We start from the raw sequence: 17,328 nt of genomic DNA, 5'->3' as shown, positions 1-17,328 counted from the left end.
CTCGGCTAATTGTTGTTTATCGTGCGACAGTTTGTTGGATTTTGTTAGGCCAATAATAAAACGCCTGCTTCGTTTTTATGAATGTAACCATAACAACGGTACTTTGACGATGCTTTAATTCAACGATACTATCGCTGATAATTGACATATTTATCGATCGAAGCGATGTTCGATTTGGCAGTGGCAGTTAATCGATATATTTTGAAAGTAATATCGGTGGGCAGTTCAATTTGAAATTCAGGCTATCACAATTTCACTTTATTTTATTTACCTTCAAAGTCAATCTATTTACTCTTATACTATTAATCAAGAGTCATAGTCTTATTTAGACATCTTTAGCTTGTTCTGCTTCCGTCTCGTAGTGTCCATTCTGTAGTCGATGATTTTTGAGCGCTGTGCCCTGAATAAAACGCTCGCCGCACGTGTTGCACTGATAGGGACGCTCGCCCGTGTGCCGCCGTATGTGCAGCGTCAGGTCATTCGACTGGGTGAAGCTCTTATCACAATAAGTACACTTGTAGGGGCGTTCGCCATTGTGGATGCGCATGTGCTGCTGCAGCTTGTAGGAGCGCGCGAAGCCCTTCTGACAAACGGTGCAGACATGCGGCCGCTCCCCCGTATGGGTGCGTCGATGGCACTGCAGATCGGACGACCGTGGAAAAGCCATGTCGCAGTAGTCGCACTTGAAAGGCTTCTCGCCGGTATGCCGTCGTATGTGTATGATCAGATTGGATGAGGAACTAACCGCCTTGCCGCAAAAGGCACAGAGAAAACTTTTCTGCTGCTTGACGCCTGTTGCAATCTTTGTTGGGGCACACTTGGAGCTAGTTTCTGCTGAATGATATTTTTTTATGTGTGCTGTGAGCCGATCCTTGCGATTGTATTTACTAGGACACTGACCGCACTGAAAGATCTGGCACTCAGTACTGGAAGTTTTCGTTGCGAGCATGGAAGTCACTTCCTGCTGCAGCTCGTTACTGGGGTGCTGCAGCTTCACGTGCTGCAGCAGATTCGCCTCCCACATAAACTTGTAGCCGCACTTGATGCATTTGAACTTTTTCTCTGTGTTGTCACACAGCGCACGGCGATGATAGTTGATAAGATCAGGAGAGACGCTTTTAAATATGCAAAGATCGCAACCCTCGCTTATGCGCTCCAGTCGATGCATGGCCTGTTGATGCTGATGCAGTTCAAACTTGCGCACACAGCGCAGTTGGCACATCCCGCAAGTGTAGTGTGTGGGTGTACCCGGCGGCTTGGCCTCCTCATCTGTTTCCGAGTCATCCAGCTGCAGCTCGTATCCCAGCTGATTGGTTATAGAGTAGTTGAGCATCGAGTCAAGTTCATGATGTGTGCCTCCTGGCGCAGATTGCAGATGGGCGCGCAGCGCGGCAATGGTGGGATAGAAAATATTACACACCTTGCACTGGATGCACTTCTGGCCATGCGGATGCCGGCTGGCATTGAGCAGCGCCTCCGCATAGGGCAGCTGCTCGGCGCTAATGCCGTGACGTTCGATGTGCTGCAGAAGATTGGCCAGGCGATAGAAACGCCGTGCACACCAGCGACAACGGTAAATGCTCGACTCTTGGGCATGCATCAGGGTGTGCCTAGTGAGATCCTTTTGCATTTTAAAGCTGCGATTGCATTCGGTGCAGTCATAGCTAATAATAGGCAGTAGATGTGTGCCGTTCAACTGAATGCCCAAGTTTAAATGCTCTTCACTTGCCTCTTGGTGCGCTACGTCCGTGTGCAGCTTCAGATTCTCGCGCCAGCGAAAGCGCAATGGGCATTTGCGACATAGAAAACGCCGTTGCGCGTTTCGGCAGAGCGTGCGATAATGATGCTCCAGCAGCTGCTCATTCACAAATCTGGCCTGGCAATGGGTGCAAACACGCGTCGCCTGCTGCCACGTATGCTGCTCCAGCTGATGGGCGTAAAGCTGATGCTTGCGCTGTACCTTTAGTTGGCACAGCTCACAGCTGTAGAGACGCCCGTTGCTGCTTTCAACTGCCTCGGCAGAATCAGAATCTGTTTCAGTCTCGCTGCTGTCCAAGCTGAGCTCAATGCCCGCCTCGTTGGTAATGGATATGAATCTTTCCAGTTCAAGGCCCTTGGCCACATCGCTTTGAATGCGCCTGATCAGCTGTTGTTGATCCAGCGGCGGGGCAAGCTCTGGATATAGAGCACGTGAAATGTTTGCAATGCTTTCTGACTTACCACGATCCTCCGCAAACATCACCTCAAACTGATGGTTGAGTAAATGCGCACGCAGATCGGCGATCTTCATGTGTTGCGAAAGGCAAATCATGCACTGAATCTGCTTGCAACCATTGGGCCGGCAAAGTTGGGTCAACACTATCGGCATGTGCTGCAGTACGGACGATGGTTGATCAATGGCAATCGTTCCGTCCAGCTGCTGTTCACCGTGCACGCGCATATGCGACTTAAGGCCATCCTTGCGATGGAACTTGCGCTCACAGTGGGCGCATTCGTACTGAGCCAACGCCTGCGGCTGATGTATTCGCTTGTGACGTGTCAGATCCTTGGGCCAGATGAAGACCTGTGGAATGGATAAGTTTATAAATGAATTATCTTTCAGCTAATTGAAATACCTTTTCGCACTCGCCACACTGCAGCTTGGCTGCTGTTGGATGGCGCTTGCTTCTTAATCTAGGCTCCTGCTCTTCGGTAACCTCTGTTTTATCCTCCTTCTCGTGCTGCAGCATCAAATGCCGCTCATAGTTGGAATGCCAGTAGAAACGCAGGCTGCAAAACTGGCAATGATACTTGGCATGCCGCTTGGCACAGATACGTCGGCGATGCCGTTGCAGTAAGGAATCGGCTACAAAGCTCATGTCGCAGTCCTCGCAGGCATGCGGCAGCCTGGTCTCACTATGCTGCTGCTGCTGATGCTCAAGCAATTGGGTTCGGCGTATTGTGGTCTCGCCACACAGTGAACATATATGCAGCGCAGCGACAGAGCTCAACTGCTCTTTATCACTCAAATCAGTTTCCGAGTCAAAGAAATCCAGCTCCTGCCCACTGCTAGTGCTGGCATTGAAGTAGCGTCCATAATCCTCTGCCTCAAAGTCGCCGGCAATGCGTGCGCTCAGCTCTGACAAGTTGCAGGCAAAGCCATCGGGATAGTAGGTGCGAAAGAAGGCAGCCCGCTTCTCCGGATCTATACCGCTGCGCCCATCGCGATGGGTAAGTAAATGAGAGCGTAATCCTCCCATGCTGTGTAGTTGGGCATCACAGAGGCAACATTGGAATTGGTAGGCGATCTTCTGCTTTTGCTGCTCCTTTTGCACTTCGTTGCGTTGGGAGCACGCATGCTGCTTCAAATTCTGCTTCCAAATGAATTTTCCTGGACAATTGGGGCAGCTATAACGCTTAAGTTTATTGAGGCACTGCGTGCGTTGATGCTGCTCCAGCAGCTTGGCGCATACAAAGCCAATTTGACAAATATTACAACGTTGCCAGGGCACATCCGCTTCCGAATGTGTGTGCTCCTCCAGAGTGTGGCGCATGAGGCGATATTTGCGCGTAAAGGTGGTGTTGCATGGCAGACACTGGTACTGTGGCGTCAAGTCAGCTAATTCCTCATCCGAGTCGCTGAGACAAAGCTCATAGCCATACGCATTGACCACAGCGCAATAGTTGTCCAGCAGCTCACGTCCCTTGGCAATGTCAGCGCACACCTGTTGCTTGATCTGTACCAAGTCCAATTGCTGTTGCTCGTTGGTAAACTGCTCTTTGACCACATCACTCTCCATGCTCAATTTGGACAACGTTTCAATGCTGACATGGCACGCCAAATGATCGCGTAACTCCCGAATTCGCTGGCACTTCAAGCCGCACAGCTTGCAGATGACATGCTTGAGCCGGCCCGAGCTGTAGAGGCGTTCTGCAAAGCGCCATTCACTACTCAGCTGCAATGCCTGCCATTTGGCTGCAAGCTTCTCGTGCGAACGCAGATGAAACATATACTTGTCCTTGCGCAAAAAACTCTTGCCGCAGCTGTCGCACACGTAGGCCGCCTGCTCGAAGTGTATGCGGGCATGGCGTACCATATCGCGGTGCCACGAAAATGTTTTCCCGCACACCTCGCACGTATGTCGGCCCTCCTCGTTGATGTTTCCTTTTTTGGGATAACGCGCGGGACGTCCACGACGACGATTGACAGTCAAGGTCTTCATATTAGCAAAACTGGAAAGCAATTATAGTAACTTATCATATATTAAAATATTTCGTGTTGCTTACGAGGCTTCATTTTCGCTGACTATACCATGTTTGACTTTTCGTAAGCTGCGCCGCAATTGCTTGGGCTTTATTTTCATGTCCTGCCTGTAAGCCAATGCCATTTAGTCTTTAAATTAGGCACCAGCAACGGCCAAATAACTTACTCGTCAACAGCCGCCTTAGTATTGTCGCTATCGCTTTCCGGCTGCCATTTTAAGGCTGGACCAGACACTGCAGAAATCTCTGGTTCTTCAATCTCTCCAGCATCTTCCAGTAGTGACTCGATTTGGGTTTTTTTGTTTGGCTCCGATTCTATGTCAACGTCCGTTTCGTTTTTAATGTCCTGCATCCTGATGTCTATGGGCATCTCCTCTAAGCACTGCCTTTGCGAACCTTTGCACAGCTGCAGCAACAGTTGCTCCTGCGCCTGCCGTGCCTGCAACACAAAAGCATAGGCAGCTTCAAGCTTGTGCAGGCATTCGCCACACAAATACTGCGGCAGGCAATCATCCGTATGGTCCTGCAAAGGCTAAAAACACATATTTAAATATATTTCTTGACCTTTGGCTAATATTTTAACACACATCATTCTGCGTCAATTCGTGCAATATGTCACTAAAACTTTTATTTGCATATTTATTAGTGCGCGTTGCTAGCGGGAGCAGGCTGTCATCCTGTAGCGCGCATGTGCGACAAATATCCGTCGGCAACATGCTTTTAAGACTCCTATAAATAACTTTCTTAAATGGAAATCATTACGGTATGTAAAATGACAACGCGAAGCAAATGTAAGGGATAGAACATAGAAATATCGATAACTCATCTTATCGAGAAGCATTTGCACAGCTGTGCCGCCAACAACTGTTTATTAAACAGTGTGACCACACCCAAAACCATTACTATTTTGTGTACTTGGCAAATTGACTGACTTCGGAGCAAATTGGAATTGTAGATACAATTGCCAATTGTAATCGTGTTTAAGGATGACAAGAGTGTGCAGAATCTGCGGAAGCGGAGATGGACGCTATTGGATTGAGACGCCATTGAATAAATACGCAGATAAAACATATAATCAACTGCTGCTGGAGCTAACTAAACTTGAGGTAACCCCCAAGCCACCCCCAACCCGTAAAGCTGATAAGACAAGCACTTTTAATAAGTTGTTCTATAGGTCGCGTTGGATCAAGCTGACAAGCTGCCGCCCTGGATTTGTCGCAACTGTACTCACAGTTTAGAGAATGCGTACGACCTTGTGTTGAAAGCGCGTGAAACTCATGAGCTTTGGCTTCAAAAGATGTCTAGAGAATCTCCTTTGGAGGATACCGAAATAGCCACTTTGGAGTGTTTGCAAGAGACACCTATACAATTGCTGGATATAGAGGGCATTACAATTAAAATGGAAGAGCCTTCAGAGCCTGTCACGCCGTCAGCAGATCCAACCAACCCAATTGATCCATTGATTAAGAAAAGCATTGTGGTTGATAATACCGAAGATGATGATGATGACGATGATGTGCCACTCAAGCAACGCCGGACAGCACACACAAAATTGCCAATGCTGCACAAGTGCAATAAGTGCGACAAGGCCTTTAAATATGTAACCAACCTCTTCAGACACAAGCAGAGGGATCATAGTCCAAATCGCTGCCTGACCAAAGCAGGGGAAGTAGACGAAAAGACTCACCACTCAGAACCATTTCTACACAACCTGATAAAGAGCTCCATGACAGGACGCAGCAGCGCGGCAGAGTAAGCGCTTCTTATCTTAATAATACTATTTGGAGTTTAAGAATTGTCTTTTTTTTAGCTTGGACAATGAATCAGTCGATAACTATTACAAGTGTGATCAATGCGACAAATCCTACAAGTACATTATGCTGCTCATTAAGCACAAGCACAAGGCACACGTTTCCAGCCAGCTGGCAGCGAAGTCTAAGTCGATTGGATGTAGCAATTCCAGTACAGAAGAAACTCTTAATTCGAGAGGATCACAGCGTCAGCACTCGAAGCCCTCTAGCACAGATTCTCTTGTGCATAGCATCATTAAAGAGATCAAGTAAGTTAATATCCCACGTTTATCCTTAATTTGCATCTTCGTTATTTGCATCTTTGCATAGCATACCCGATGAAGATACCGACAACTCCAGTGTAGACAATTACTACAAGTGCGATCAATGCGACAAGTCTTATAAATACATTGTAAGTCTCATAAAGCACAAACACAACGAGCACAAGGCTTACCAGGATTCTGATGAAGACGAGGACGAAGCGGCTACCTCCAGATATACAGCAGATACACCTGCCATTTTAAAGCCCTCCCGCATCGATCGACGTGTCAAAGGCTTTGATTTGCATCGCTGCAAGCCGAATGGCTCAAAGGAGATTCAATGCATGATCTGTCTGCGCACATTTATCAAACTTCGCGAGCTGCGCGAGCATTTAAAGGCGCACCCCAAAGACTTTACATTCGAAGCCCATGGCGAGCCCATTGAGCGCATTGCCGAGGGCTTCTACAAAACAGCCGTAGAATCCACAGTTGCTGGCTTAAAGCGGCGCATTTTTAATGATCTGAAGGTGGGAATGTACGGGCGCTACTACTCCATAACGAATGAGGCTCGCTACGAGATGAATCTGGATAGCTCGGACACAGATAGCGATGGAGAAGGGGATGTTGTCGAACGGCACAGTTATGCCTGTGAGCTATGTGAATCGCCCTCCGCTGTGTGGCCACGCAAATATCAATTGCACGAGCATCATAGACAAGAGCACACGTGGCTGGAGGCGCCACATGTCTGCCAGCGTTGTGATTCACGTTTCCTGAGCGCCAAGCTTCTGGATCACCATACGCTCAAACTTTGCCAGAATACGCTTAAGCGCTTCATGTGCGATAAGTGTCCGCAGCGCTTCTTCTGGCGGCGCAATTTACGCGCGCATCTTGTGGAGCACAAAAACAAGGTGGATTTTTTTTTATATTATATGTGCTGAGTGTAATCATAAATAAATGTTTTACATTACAGCAAGACACATATCCCTGTGATCAATGCTCGCGCAGCTTTCAGGATAAGAGCGCTGTGACCAAGCACAAACTAATGCATCACGATGTCAGCAACGAGCTTTTACCCTGCCGCTGGTGCACACGCACCTTCTATCGCCCTGCGCTGTTGCACAAGCATGTGCAGCGTCACGGCTTTAGCGGCGAGGATCTGCCCTTGGCAGAGACTCTGCTAGCAGATGCCGCCAAGGCATCCGGACCCAAGACCATCATTTGTAAGCTATGCGACATGCAGTTTGTTAGCATTGCTGATCTGCGACGGCACTTCTCAATGCAGGCGCACAGTGAACAGGCCACAAACTATATGATAAGCACTGAAGAAGGCTTTGAGTTGCTGCTAGATGAAACGGACGAAAGCGACAATGATTCGGCGGGCTCTGGTAGATCATATAAATGTGCGCTATGTGATATGAATTTTCAACGACGGCGCGACATGAGCGAGCATCAGTATTCCCTACACACCTTCGACAAGTTGCCATATTCCTGTGAGCATTGTATTTACAAGACCGTTGACAAGGTGAGTTTATCCCGTTCAGGGTCACAAACAATGTGGTAATATTTTTACCGCTTTTGTAGTCCGTGCTGGAGCAGCATTTGCGCACGCAGTGCCTCAACCAGGAAAAGAAATTCAAGTGCTCACGCTGCGGGTACAAATTTATGTGGCGCGAAAATCTGGAACAGCATATGTCCAGTCAACACCCCAAATCATCCAATCAGGCGCCCGTTACGATCAAGCGAAGTAGGCGTTTCAGATATCAATGTCCACACTGCTGGCGCTCCTTCGTAGTGCAGCCAAGCCTGGATAAGCACATACGCGACATGCATGTCGCTAAAAAGAATCCAGGCAAGAAGTACCTCTGCTCACTATGTGGCCTGGAATCTCTGACGCCCAACAAGCTCAACATTCACATGCGTCGTCATAACGGCGAGAAGCCATTTAAATGCGATCTCTGTGACATGTCCTTTACAGTGCATTACGAACTAAAGGTGCATCGCCGCAAGCATACGGGTGAGCGACCCTATCAGTGCACGTTCTGTGCCAAGGACTTTGCCCGACCGGATAAGCTTAGACGACATGTTTACATGCATAGCGTTAAGCGCTAAATATAATTAAACCCAAACTGAACAAATTACCAAATAAAAACATTGCATGTTTAAATGCTTACAATAAATCAATTAAATTAAGTAATGCCCAAGCAAAAAAAATCAAGTAATGTCTCAAAAAATATATCGCATTTCAAGGCATTTCCTCCTTAGAAAGTTACAAGTCATAAATATATATTCTAGGTTGATCCTATTTAATATCCCTGACAAAAGGCTTTCAAGTGTGACAAAGACGACACTTCATGCAAAGGAGAATAAAAAAAGTAATATCTAATTACAATAACCATTAAACGCAGCACTTGCTTATTATTCTCGACAAATATGATTGCAAACTACAACTTTAAATCAAAATAATTAAAAATTTTTGGGTAAGTCTCTAGTTCTTTGAAAAATGAGAGCTATTGCGCAGGGCTAACTAATAAGCGGAAATTACAATAATAATTAATAACAGCTGTAGAATATTTTGTTATTCAGCTGATAAATATTTAAATATTATTTATGAGCAGCAGTAACAACAGCTTACGAATCTCTCTTGAGCTTTTTGAAGATGTGGTATCTATTTAACGCTCAGCAGAGAAGCTTTCGCTCAGTTGCAGTCCGATCGTTGGAAGCGCTATACATGATCGCAGCACACTGATAAAAGAATTACAATAACAAATGTCGTCTGTCGATGCACCGGAATGGGTAAATCAGCATCTTTTTAGTGGTCTACTAAAACAAAATTATAATGATTTTGACACAATCCAAAAATTTGAGTGCACCGCCGCGATTAGCGGCGGGGAAAACTATCTGACAATTGTGCTGCGCATTGGCATTGTGATGCGACTAAAAGGTGGGTCAGTGATATATATATATTTTATGTATGCATATAGAGAGGCAACTCAGACTTATATTATATATTTACAAGCAGATAAAAGCTCTAAAGATATGAGTTACATATTGAAAATACCGTTGGTCAATGATCGTGGCGATGAGCACGATTTCCATGACTTGTTTATCACGGAGGTTGATATGTACGAGCGTCTAGTGCCCGAGCTAGAAGAGCTCTATGCCCGGCATACAAAACTGGCGATAAGGTTTAAGCCAGCGCATCTGAAGTTCACCGAAAACTCTCCAAACTGCGACTACATACTGATGGAGGATCTGCGCATGCAGGGCTATATAAATCTGGAGCGCATGTTTGGTCTGGGTCAAACGGAAATAAAAGCAGTGCTCAAAAAGTTGGCTCAATGGCATGCTGCATCCGCCCAGAGAGTAGTCGAGCTGGGAGACTATGAAGAGAAGTATCAAAAGAGCTACATTTCGCCCGAGAGTTACAAATGGATAGAGCAAGCAAATGTAACATTCAATGTGCCCTTTTTGGAATGCCTGCAGCTGTACAATCTGGAGCCGGGTCAACAGCAGTTGATAGTAAGAAGAGAAACGTCGTATATTATTACTTTAGCTTCAACATTTTAACCCCCTGATCAGCTGATCAGAGTATTTTTCTGTGAATGTTAGCAATAGCATGAGTTTCTAAAATTCTTTCATGTATTTCAGACCAACTACACAGATCGCATGACGGACTTGTATATGGATTTTGGTCGCATTAATAAAACCGAATTTAATGTGCTCAATCATGGGGATTTCTGGTGCAACAATTTTCTCTTCCAATTGAATTCGGGCAATATTCAGGACATTTGTTTTGTGGACTTTCAATTGCCGAAGTATGGAACACCCGCCCACGACTTGTTCTGTCTGTTGATGACAACGCCAAATATTCACATTAAATTGGAGAAATTCGATGATTTCGTAGAGTATTATCATCGAGAGCTTGTAGCACATCTGGAGCTGTTGAAATATGCCAGGAAACTGCCCACATTAACAGAATTGCAAACGAATCTTCGCAAGAATAGTCTTTGGGGTAGGTTGTTGAATTCAATGCACATATTTTGTTTGATTCCATAATTGCCTTGACTGCTGACTTCATCATTGATTTTTCGGTATTTTTCGGTATTTTTCTAACAATTATAGCATTTGTATGCGCTCAGCGAATGCTGCCCGTAACACTGTTTCCCCCCAGTCCGGACTCTAACATTGCGAACTTTATGGGCGACTCGGAAACGGCTATGAACTTCAAGCGTAAATTGCTTTTGAATCCCAGTTATGTAAGGCAAATCAAACTCATATTACCCTGGCTTATGGAAAGAGGCTATATTACCTGAATACACAAAGGGTCCAACTCTCAATCGACGTCTTATCCAAAGCACATATTCTTTACCACTTTAAGTAATACTAATATTAATAATTATAACACAAAAGGCGGGACACAATTAATTTAATTTATCAATGTATACAAAAAATTTGTTTTTTAATACAAAAAAATATACATATATAGCTTTTTATACATGAAGACAATTTATTAAACTATTTTGTTTTTATAATTTTGTTTGGGTTGATCATAAAAAGCCTAATGAGGAAATGAGAAAGATAACTGTGGTGAAACTATGTTTTCCAAATTCGTCTTATGGAGTGATAACTGTATTTTACCATCGCATACCATATATTATAATCATATAACATGTTTGTTTTGCTACGTTGATTCGCAGAGCGTAGCTAATGACGAGAGAGAGAGTTTTAGTTGAATCAAAACTTTTTTGTAGAACTTGCAAATCTTCTTTGTTTCATATACAACGTTGAAGAGCAAAACTAAGAGCAGCAAACAAATAAAAACGAGAGAGAGAGAGAGAGAGAGAGAGAGAGAGAGAGAGAGAGAGAGAGAGAGCAACAGAGGTGAATCGAAAGCTGCTAAATCTAAAGAACCTACAATCTGCTTGTAAAACGCACAAAAAGCTTATTTCGTATCACGCTAACAAGTATACACAGATCTATGTACGTCAATGTTTGAACATACATATAGAGCTGGAAAAGTCAGAAAGCAAATAAGTGTTCTTTGATAGTACAGAAAACACAGCGAGATATTTCACAACAATTGTCAAATACGAAGTCCACCAAAGTGCCGGATTGGGTGCAGCCCGATTCATTTGTCGATTCATCCAAAATCAAAAGATTCAAAGCGGAGAGTGGCTCGGCAGCAGGTGACCAGCGGCGGCAGCGTCTGATCATCGTAGTAGAGCTAGAAGGTATGGTGATTTATGCTTAGAAGGACATAGGATTGCACTCAAACAGTCTTTACATCTTGTAGATGGCAAGGAAATGTCGGTGTCCTACATGCATAAGGTGACACATTGAATGGAACTTTGCCAAAAAATGATGGAGCACAATAATATCTATCTACATTATCTACATTCCCGAGCTGAAGCAAATCTATTGCGATGCCGGAGGTGAAATTCGGTGCTAAATCCTATGAACTACAGGATCCCAAAATGGATTATATACTGCTGGAGGATCTATCAACCAAGGATGGATTTCCAAATGCCAAAGTACGGAACCGTAGCTCAAGATTTGTACCCCTTTCTGCTGTCCTCAGCCAAATCCAAGGATATGCTGAGAAAATTTGATCACTATGTCAAGTTCTATCATGAAAACCTTGCCAAAAATCCTTGCCTTCGGGAGATACGGGCATTATGACAGCCGTTCTTTTGGATCCTTCAGCAGATGCCAATCTTGAGATGTTCCTCAGCGACTCCACACAAAGCAATGAGTCTAAGAACCTGATCAATTCGATGCGCGCTTTTGCAAGCATATTTTGGTCGTAATACCTTGGCTACTCAATCGTGGTGCCTTGGCGATATAGTCTAGTGTATTATATGGAAAAGTATAGGAACAATTTTGAATCAGTTAAGCTAGAATAATTCAGTTCTTCTGACTGATGATAAATGTATATTTTTAATACAATCAAAAACCAAAAAAAAAAAAAAAAAAAAAAATGTATAAATAAGTAGTTAATAACGCAAGAATTTATATAACCTATCAGAACTTGCGTACTAAAAGAAAAAAAAAAAAAACTAGGAGAAAAGACTAAAACGCGTCTAAATCTTAACAATCGATTTTGTTTGTATAAATGATTACTGTACGTTAGAAATAAACGGCTTACATCCTACCAGCCGCCAAAATCAGTTCTATTTCAGCTTTGATCTCTGAATGGAACCGCCTAAAAAAACATTCAACGATTTTAATAATTTCTATCATCTCAATAGATCGTTAAAATGTATGGTGAAATACCGACAGTAACAAAAAAGCTTCAGGAGCTTTAAGCTCTTTAAAATTGTTCGTATATAAACCGGTTAATTGTTCTACTGCCACAGTTCTTCCACGGAAATCGCACTGACTACAACCGACTTGCATTTGCTTAAAGAGTCTTAAAAATGTCATCAAACAGTCAAATCACAACAAATGATGTGCAGGTCAAACTTCCCGAATGGTTAAAGGCCGAACTTTTTGAGCAGCTGCTTAAAGATACCTTTCAGGGCTTCAAAGCAATAAAATCATTTAAAGCCATGCCGGGCACAAAACCTGGTGATAATTATGCCACGGTTATGCTCCGCATTGAGCTCGAAGTGGAACTAAGAGGTAGGTGGGGGTAGAAGACATTTGATAAGACTTTTGGGGAAAACTGATATTCATATATAATCTATGTAGATGACACAACCAAATCAATATCGTATATGCTGAAAATACCGCACGTTTCGGACTCATATCAGGAAACCCTTGGGAAGAACAAGTTTAGCATATTCGATATGGAACGGGATATGTTCATGATATATGTGCAGGAGTTTAAGCAGCTTTATAGCAATGTTGGCTTAGAGGTTGAGTTTGGTGCTAAGTGCTATAAACTTGACATACCATATGAGCACGTACTACTAGAGGATCTGAAACCAAAAGGATTTCAATCGGTCCATCGCCAGGCAGGGGTGGATGAGGAGCATACCCTGTGCCTGCTCACAAAACTCGCGCAATGGCATGCCGCTTCGGCTGTTCGGGTAGACACAATTGGACCCTATCCCGTCCACATGTCCGAGAGTGTTTTTAACGAGGATGGCAAAGATTTCATAAGCAAACTGACAGATAACATGATACCTTACGTTCTGAAGTCCCTGAAAACAATCGAAGGACATGAGGCCTACTACGATGATATCAAAAATATGGCTGGTCACATTACAGCAAAAATTCTACAAGTCGGCGCTGTCGATCCAAACGAGTTCAATGTGTTGAACCACTCTGATTGCTGGCTGAGCAACATAATGTTCCTCTATGATAGAGCAACGGGAAAACTATTAGATTCTTATCTCGTTGACTATCAAATGTGTAAATATGGCAGCGTTGCATTCGACTTACTTTATTTCCTGTTATCATCGCCGAAATTGGAGCTTAAGTTAAACAAATTTGATTATTTTATAAAACAATATTACGACCAGTTGATAAAGCACTTGAAGCTATTGAACTACAGCAAAAAACTACCCAGTCTTATAGACATACACACGTCACTCATAAAAAATGGTATTTGGGGTGGGTGCTTCGCAAGCTGAAACACCCCTTAGCAGCCTCCTAACGTTCTCTTATTTACAGGGTATTGGACGGTGTGTGGTGTCATGGCTGGCAGTTTACTGGAGGACACCCAAACCGCAAGCTTTGATAACTTATTTTCCAATACGCCAGAGGCTGAGGAATTTAGAACCCTCTTATACTCCGGAAAGATATATAAAGAGCATTTAAAGCTTGTCCTGCCTTGGCTACAAAATCGCGGTGCTTTTCAAACTGAGCTTAGATAAAAAATAAGTGCTATCAATAAAGTTACTCCAACATTTTATTTCACAATATTTGTTTTTCTATTAGACATATATACTGTTAGATGCATGGATTTTTTCAATAAATGATTTCTGTTTGTAGTATGGCACTTAATAAGAGTGCGTGCTTATCTATAAGTGCGAGTCATGACTAAACACGTTAGTTCATAAAAAACAATAACTAATTATTGATTTAAAATATTGGTTTAATATCTCTGTTGAAACTGAAAATTATTTTTAACAACAGATTTAGTCAAGTATTATCTTGTGTGTGGTTCACGTTTATAACACAGTATCCCAAATACAACCGAAAATTAGATTATTACCGCGAAAGACTGAGAGTCTAGGTAGCAGACTTATACCCAAACACATTGGGCTTCATAATTGAATATGTTTTTATATTTTGAATTTTCATGACGATCCTTAGAAATGAATTTAAGCCCGTAACCCATAAGGGATAGATTTTTCGAAATATGTGGAACATCTTTCGAATTAATTAAGACAAAGATTTTTAAAAAAAATTATCATAAAATGGGCTTACGTAACTTTTCCCAGAGCCTCGCCTTAGCGCGCATCTTAAGCATATAATGTAACTACAATAAATTTAATCACATACGATTTGATCGGTGCGTTGGTCATCAATCAGTCAGACAATCAGGACAATAAGTTGTTATATAATGGTGAAGTGGAATTGCACAATTCATAGTAGTAAACAATAATAACAAGTACTCATACATATATACTCATTATCAGTGCTATACATATTTCACAATATAACCAATACTAAAAATGGTAAAATGGAAAATGTTTAACGTTGAGGTCAATGCACCGCACACTAATATCTAAGCTCCGAAGCAGCCACAGAGAGCCCCAAGAACACAAACAGTCAATGGGAAAGCTCTCTGAAAATTCTGAACAACTTTAACGAAATTCAGAATGTAATCATATGTATATAGAGAGGGCCAGAAAGCTTTGCAAGTTTTCAACATTTGAGGCTTACGGCTGGCGGCGAGTAGTATAAATAAACGCTGCGCAAAAGCTAGAGAATTATTAGAAACGTGCTGTTAACTACAGGAAACACAACTGCGCAACGCAACGATTCTGTCATAAATTTAATAGTTCAATTATCAACTGAAAATGGCGACAGAATCAAAACCCGATCCCACAGCCAGCAATGTGCCCGACTGGGTGCAGGCCGAACTTTTTGTGGATGTGCTGAGAGAATCGGTTAAGGGGTTCTCAAAAATCAAGAGCTTTAAGGCCGACAGCGGATCGGCAGCAGGTGAAAACTATGCGACGATCATGTTGCGTTTGAATATAGAAGTCGAATTGGAGGGTAGGTGAGCTGATATCTTATATCTGCTAACTCATATCGAAAACAATTACAGATGGCAAGGAGAAATCAGTTTCCTATATGCTTAAGCTGCCGCATCAAATGGAGATCTATAAAAAGATGATGGAGGGCAACAATATATTTTCGACTGAGTTAACCATGTACAAGACGATTGTGCCCGAGCTGGAACAAATTTATCGAGACGCCGGAGTGGAGGTGAAATTCGGTGCCAAGGCCTATGAGCTGAAGGGCGCTAAATCAGATTACATACTGCTTGAGGATCTGGCACCCAGGGGATTTAAAAACACTAATCGCACAGAGGGTTTGGATCAGGAACATACAGAGTGTGCTCTGAAAAGGTTATCCATGTGGCATGCCGCTTCCGCGATGCGTGTTGCCACCAAGGGAGCCTATCCAGAGAACATGACAGTTGGTTTCTTCAAGGAGGAACTGCGGCCAATGTTGGCTGAGATGAATAGAAGCTTAGCAAAGAACTTTATTAGCAGCATTAAGATGTATGAAGGAAACGAGGACTATATAGAAAAACTGGTAAGTGGAGCAAAGGAGAATACTCAACAAAATCGTGATGACATTTCTTGATTTTTTAAATCGTCTTTTAGAAAGCGTTGGAGCCTAGCATCACTGATTACATGTTCAAAATGGCCAAGGTAGATAACAATAACTTTAATGTTCTGAATCATGGCGACTTTTGGAGCAACAATATGATGTTTTCGCACGACGCCTTTGGCAAAATCAAGGACATATGTCTGGTCGATTTCCAAATTCCGAAGTGGGGCGTAGTAGCACAGGATTTATACTACTTCCTCCTGTCCTCAACTAAGCTCGAGGATAAGCTGACGAAATTCGATCACTACATCAAGTTCTATCATGATAGTCTTGTTGAAAACCTAAAGACACTGAAGTATCCAAAAACTCTGCCCACACTACGCGAATTGCACATGACGCTCTACAAGTATGGCTTCTGGGGTACGTTTATTATACGTATAATTATATTTTATGACTTTATCTGATCAATTTTACTATTATTTTCTAGGTTACCTGACCGCCACAGGTGTTATGAGCGCCGTTCTGGTCGATCCCACAGAAACGGCCAGCTTTGAGAACTTCCTCAGCGACTCTACAGAAGCCACCGACTTTAAGACCTTGCTCTATACCAATCCACGATATCGTAAGCATATCCAGGCAATATTGCCTTGGTTGTTGAATCGTGGAGCCCTTGAAGGATTCTGATATGCATTTGTATCTATGAATATGTAATATATAAAGCACATATCAAGTGATCGATAGGTGAATTTTCGCGCTACTAGTTCCCATGAGTCACAACTTAAAAAATTATATTTGGCGTGACAACGTGACCTGTACATGTTTTCTACGTTGATAAGAAATTTACTCAAGTATTAATAAAATGATGTTTTGTGTTGGGATACAAAAAGCAGAGGGTATTATAAATTTGTCGTGAAATGTGCAACGCATAGAAGGAGACATCTCCGACCCCATAAAGTATATATATTCTTGTTCAGCATCAACAGCCGAGTCGATAGAGTCATGTCCGTCTGTCCGTCTGTCTGTTTCTATGCGAACTAGTCTCTCAGTTTTAAAGCTATCTTAATGAAACTTTGCAGAAATTCCTCTTTCTGTTGCACGCACATATGTGCTATGTCAAAACCAGCGGGATCGGACCACTATATCATATAGCTGCCATAGGAACGATCGCTCGAAAATTAAGTTGTAGTATGAAAAAACACTTTGTTTACTATTTTCCCTCTGCTTCTTAGATGCGGGCAAAGCACTATGAAAAGGTTGGGTCTGCAAGGGTATTAGATCTTCAGCGTGCCGAAGAACGCCTT

The 17,328-nt window shown here is 43.1% G+C and overlaps 5 protein-coding genes across 7 annotated transcripts; 4 read left to right on the top strand and 1 right to left on the bottom strand.

Annotated features, from left to right (window-relative positions):
• Positions 1 to 108: 108 nt before the first annotated feature.
• On the bottom strand, positions 109 to 5,010 carry LOC115770947 (zinc finger protein Xfin). Its single transcript, XM_030716407.1, has 5 exons — positions 4,830 to 5,010; positions 4,410 to 4,774; positions 4,267 to 4,350; positions 2,616 to 4,212; positions 109 to 2,563 (listed from the first exon to the last, which is right to left on the bottom strand). The coding sequence occupies exons 1-5, from the start codon at positions 4,956 to 4,958 to the stop codon at positions 326 to 328; spliced, it is 4,413 nt and encodes a 1,470-aa protein (XP_030572267.1). The 5' UTR covers positions 4,959 to 5,010; the 3' UTR covers positions 109 to 325.
• Positions 5,011 to 5,135: 125 nt separating this feature from the next.
• Positions 5,136 to 8,656, top strand: LOC115770822 (zinc finger protein Xfin). Of its 2 annotated transcripts, none has more exons than XM_030716245.1 (6): positions 5,136 to 5,348; positions 5,417 to 5,994; positions 6,053 to 6,301; positions 6,363 to 7,200; positions 7,263 to 7,512; positions 7,575 to 7,657. In XM_030716245.1, the coding sequence occupies exons 1-6, from the start codon at positions 5,229 to 5,231 to the stop codon at positions 7,583 to 7,585; spliced, it is 2,046 nt and encodes a 681-aa protein (XP_030572105.1). In that variant the 5' UTR covers positions 5,136 to 5,228; the 3' UTR covers positions 7,586 to 7,657. The 2 variants fall into 2 exon arrangements, with proteins under 2 accessions (XP_030572105.1, XP_030572104.1); XM_030716244.1 differs by adding an exon at positions 7,874 to 8,656 and having other exon boundaries at positions 5,145 to 5,348; positions 7,263 to 7,814.
• A 360-nt stretch (positions 8,657 to 9,016) lies between these two features.
• LOC115770701 lies at positions 9,017 to 10,720 on the top strand. The gene is made up of 4 exons (XM_030716095.1): positions 9,017 to 9,233; positions 9,312 to 9,811; positions 9,941 to 10,304; positions 10,415 to 10,720. Exons 1-4 carry the CDS (start codon positions 9,059 to 9,061, stop codon positions 10,603 to 10,605), a joined length of 1,230 nt encoding a protein of 409 aa, XP_030571955.1. The 5' UTR covers positions 9,017 to 9,058; the 3' UTR covers positions 10,606 to 10,720.
• A 1,928-nt stretch (positions 10,721 to 12,648) lies between these two features.
• LOC115770689 lies at positions 12,649 to 14,139 on the top strand. 2 transcript variants are annotated; one of them, XM_030716081.1, is made up of 3 exons: positions 12,650 to 12,913; positions 12,983 to 13,849; positions 13,910 to 14,139. In XM_030716081.1, the coding sequence occupies exons 1-3, from the start codon at positions 12,709 to 12,711 to the stop codon at positions 14,110 to 14,112; spliced, it is 1,275 nt and encodes a 424-aa protein (XP_030571941.1). In that variant the 5' UTR covers positions 12,650 to 12,708; the 3' UTR covers positions 14,113 to 14,139. The 2 variants fall into 2 exon arrangements, with proteins under 2 accessions (XP_030571942.1, XP_030571941.1); XM_030716082.1 differs by lacking the exon at positions 12,983 to 13,849 and having other exon boundaries at positions 12,649 to 12,913.
• Positions 14,140 to 15,187: 1,048 nt separating this feature from the next.
• Positions 15,188 to 16,891, top strand: LOC115770670. The gene is made up of 4 exons (XM_030716038.1): positions 15,188 to 15,463; positions 15,516 to 16,009; positions 16,081 to 16,447; positions 16,515 to 16,891. Exons 1-4 carry the CDS (start codon positions 15,265 to 15,267, stop codon positions 16,709 to 16,711), a joined length of 1,257 nt encoding a protein of 418 aa, XP_030571898.1. The 5' UTR covers positions 15,188 to 15,264; the 3' UTR covers positions 16,712 to 16,891.
• The last annotated feature ends 437 nt before the right edge of the window (positions 16,892 to 17,328 follow it).

The sequence above is a fragment of the Drosophila novamexicana genome, unplaced genomic scaffold (assembly GCF_003285875.2).
Source record: "Drosophila novamexicana strain 15010-1031.04,08,12 unplaced genomic scaffold, DnovRS2.1 tig00004560-arrow-pilon, whole genome shotgun sequence".
Lineage (NCBI taxonomy): Eukaryota > Metazoa > Arthropoda > Insecta > Diptera > Drosophilidae > Drosophila > Drosophila novamexicana.
This window is presented reverse-complemented; position numbering and strand designations above follow the sequence as displayed.

What these genes read in the sequence shown, in the direction of transcription:
- LOC115770822 (XM_030716244.1), top strand. Translation starts at nt 5,229, where the DNA reads ATGACAAGAGTGTGCAGAATCTGCGGAAGCGGAGATGGACGCTATTGG. An exon ending in TGGAGCTAACTAAACTTGAG is followed by an intron (nt 5,349 to 5,416) that starts GTAACCCCCAAG and finishes GTTGTTCTATAG; the next exon opens with GTCGCGTTGGATCAAGCTGA. An exon ending in TTGTGGAGCACAAAAACAAG is followed by an intron (nt 7,201 to 7,262) that starts GTGGATTTTTTT and finishes TTTACATTACAG; the next exon opens with CAAGACACATATCCCTGTGA.
- LOC115770670 (XM_030716038.1), top strand. Translation starts at nt 15,265, where the DNA reads ATGGCGACAGAATCAAAACCCGATCCCACAGCCAGCAATGTGCCCGAC. An exon ending in AGGACTATATAGAAAAACTG is followed by an intron (nt 16,010 to 16,080) that starts GTAAGTGGAGCA and finishes ATCGTCTTTTAG; the next exon opens with AAAGCGTTGGAGCCTAGCAT. An exon ending in CTACAAGTATGGCTTCTGGG is followed by an intron (nt 16,448 to 16,514) that starts GTACGTTTATTA and finishes ATTATTTTCTAG; the next exon opens with GTTACCTGACCGCCACAGGT.
- LOC115770689 (XM_030716081.1), top strand. Translation starts at nt 12,709, where the DNA reads ATGTCATCAAACAGTCAAATCACAACAAATGATGTGCAGGTCAAACTT. An exon ending in GCTCGAAGTGGAACTAAGAG is followed by an intron (nt 12,914 to 12,982) that starts GTAGGTGGGGGT and finishes TAATCTATGTAG; the next exon opens with ATGACACAACCAAATCAATA. An exon ending in CATAAAAAATGGTATTTGGG is followed by an intron (nt 13,850 to 13,909) that starts GTGGGTGCTTCG and finishes TCTTATTTACAG; the next exon opens with GGTATTGGACGGTGTGTGGT.
- LOC115770701 (XM_030716095.1), top strand. Translation starts at nt 9,059, where the DNA reads ATGTCGTCTGTCGATGCACCGGAATGGGTAAATCAGCATCTTTTTAGT. An exon ending in CATTGTGATGCGACTAAAAG is followed by an intron (nt 9,234 to 9,311) that starts GTGGGTCAGTGA and finishes ATTTACAAGCAG; the next exon opens with ATAAAAGCTCTAAAGATATG. An exon ending in TCGCAAGAATAGTCTTTGGG is followed by an intron (nt 10,305 to 10,414) that starts GTAGGTTGTTGA and finishes TAACAATTATAG; the next exon opens with CATTTGTATGCGCTCAGCGA.
- LOC115770947 (XM_030716407.1), bottom strand. Translation starts at nt 4,958, where the DNA reads ATGTTGCCGACGGATATTTGTCGCACATGCGCGCTACAGGATGACAGC. An exon ending in ACTAAGGCGGCTGTTGACGA is followed by an intron (nt 4,351 to 4,409) that starts GTAAGTTATTTG and finishes ATTGGCTTACAG; the next exon opens with GCAGGACATGAAAATAAAGC. An exon ending in AGTGTGGCGAGTGCGAAAAG is followed by an intron (nt 2,564 to 2,615) that starts GTATTTCAATTA and finishes TCCATTCCACAG; the next exon opens with GTCTTCATCTGGCCCAAGGA.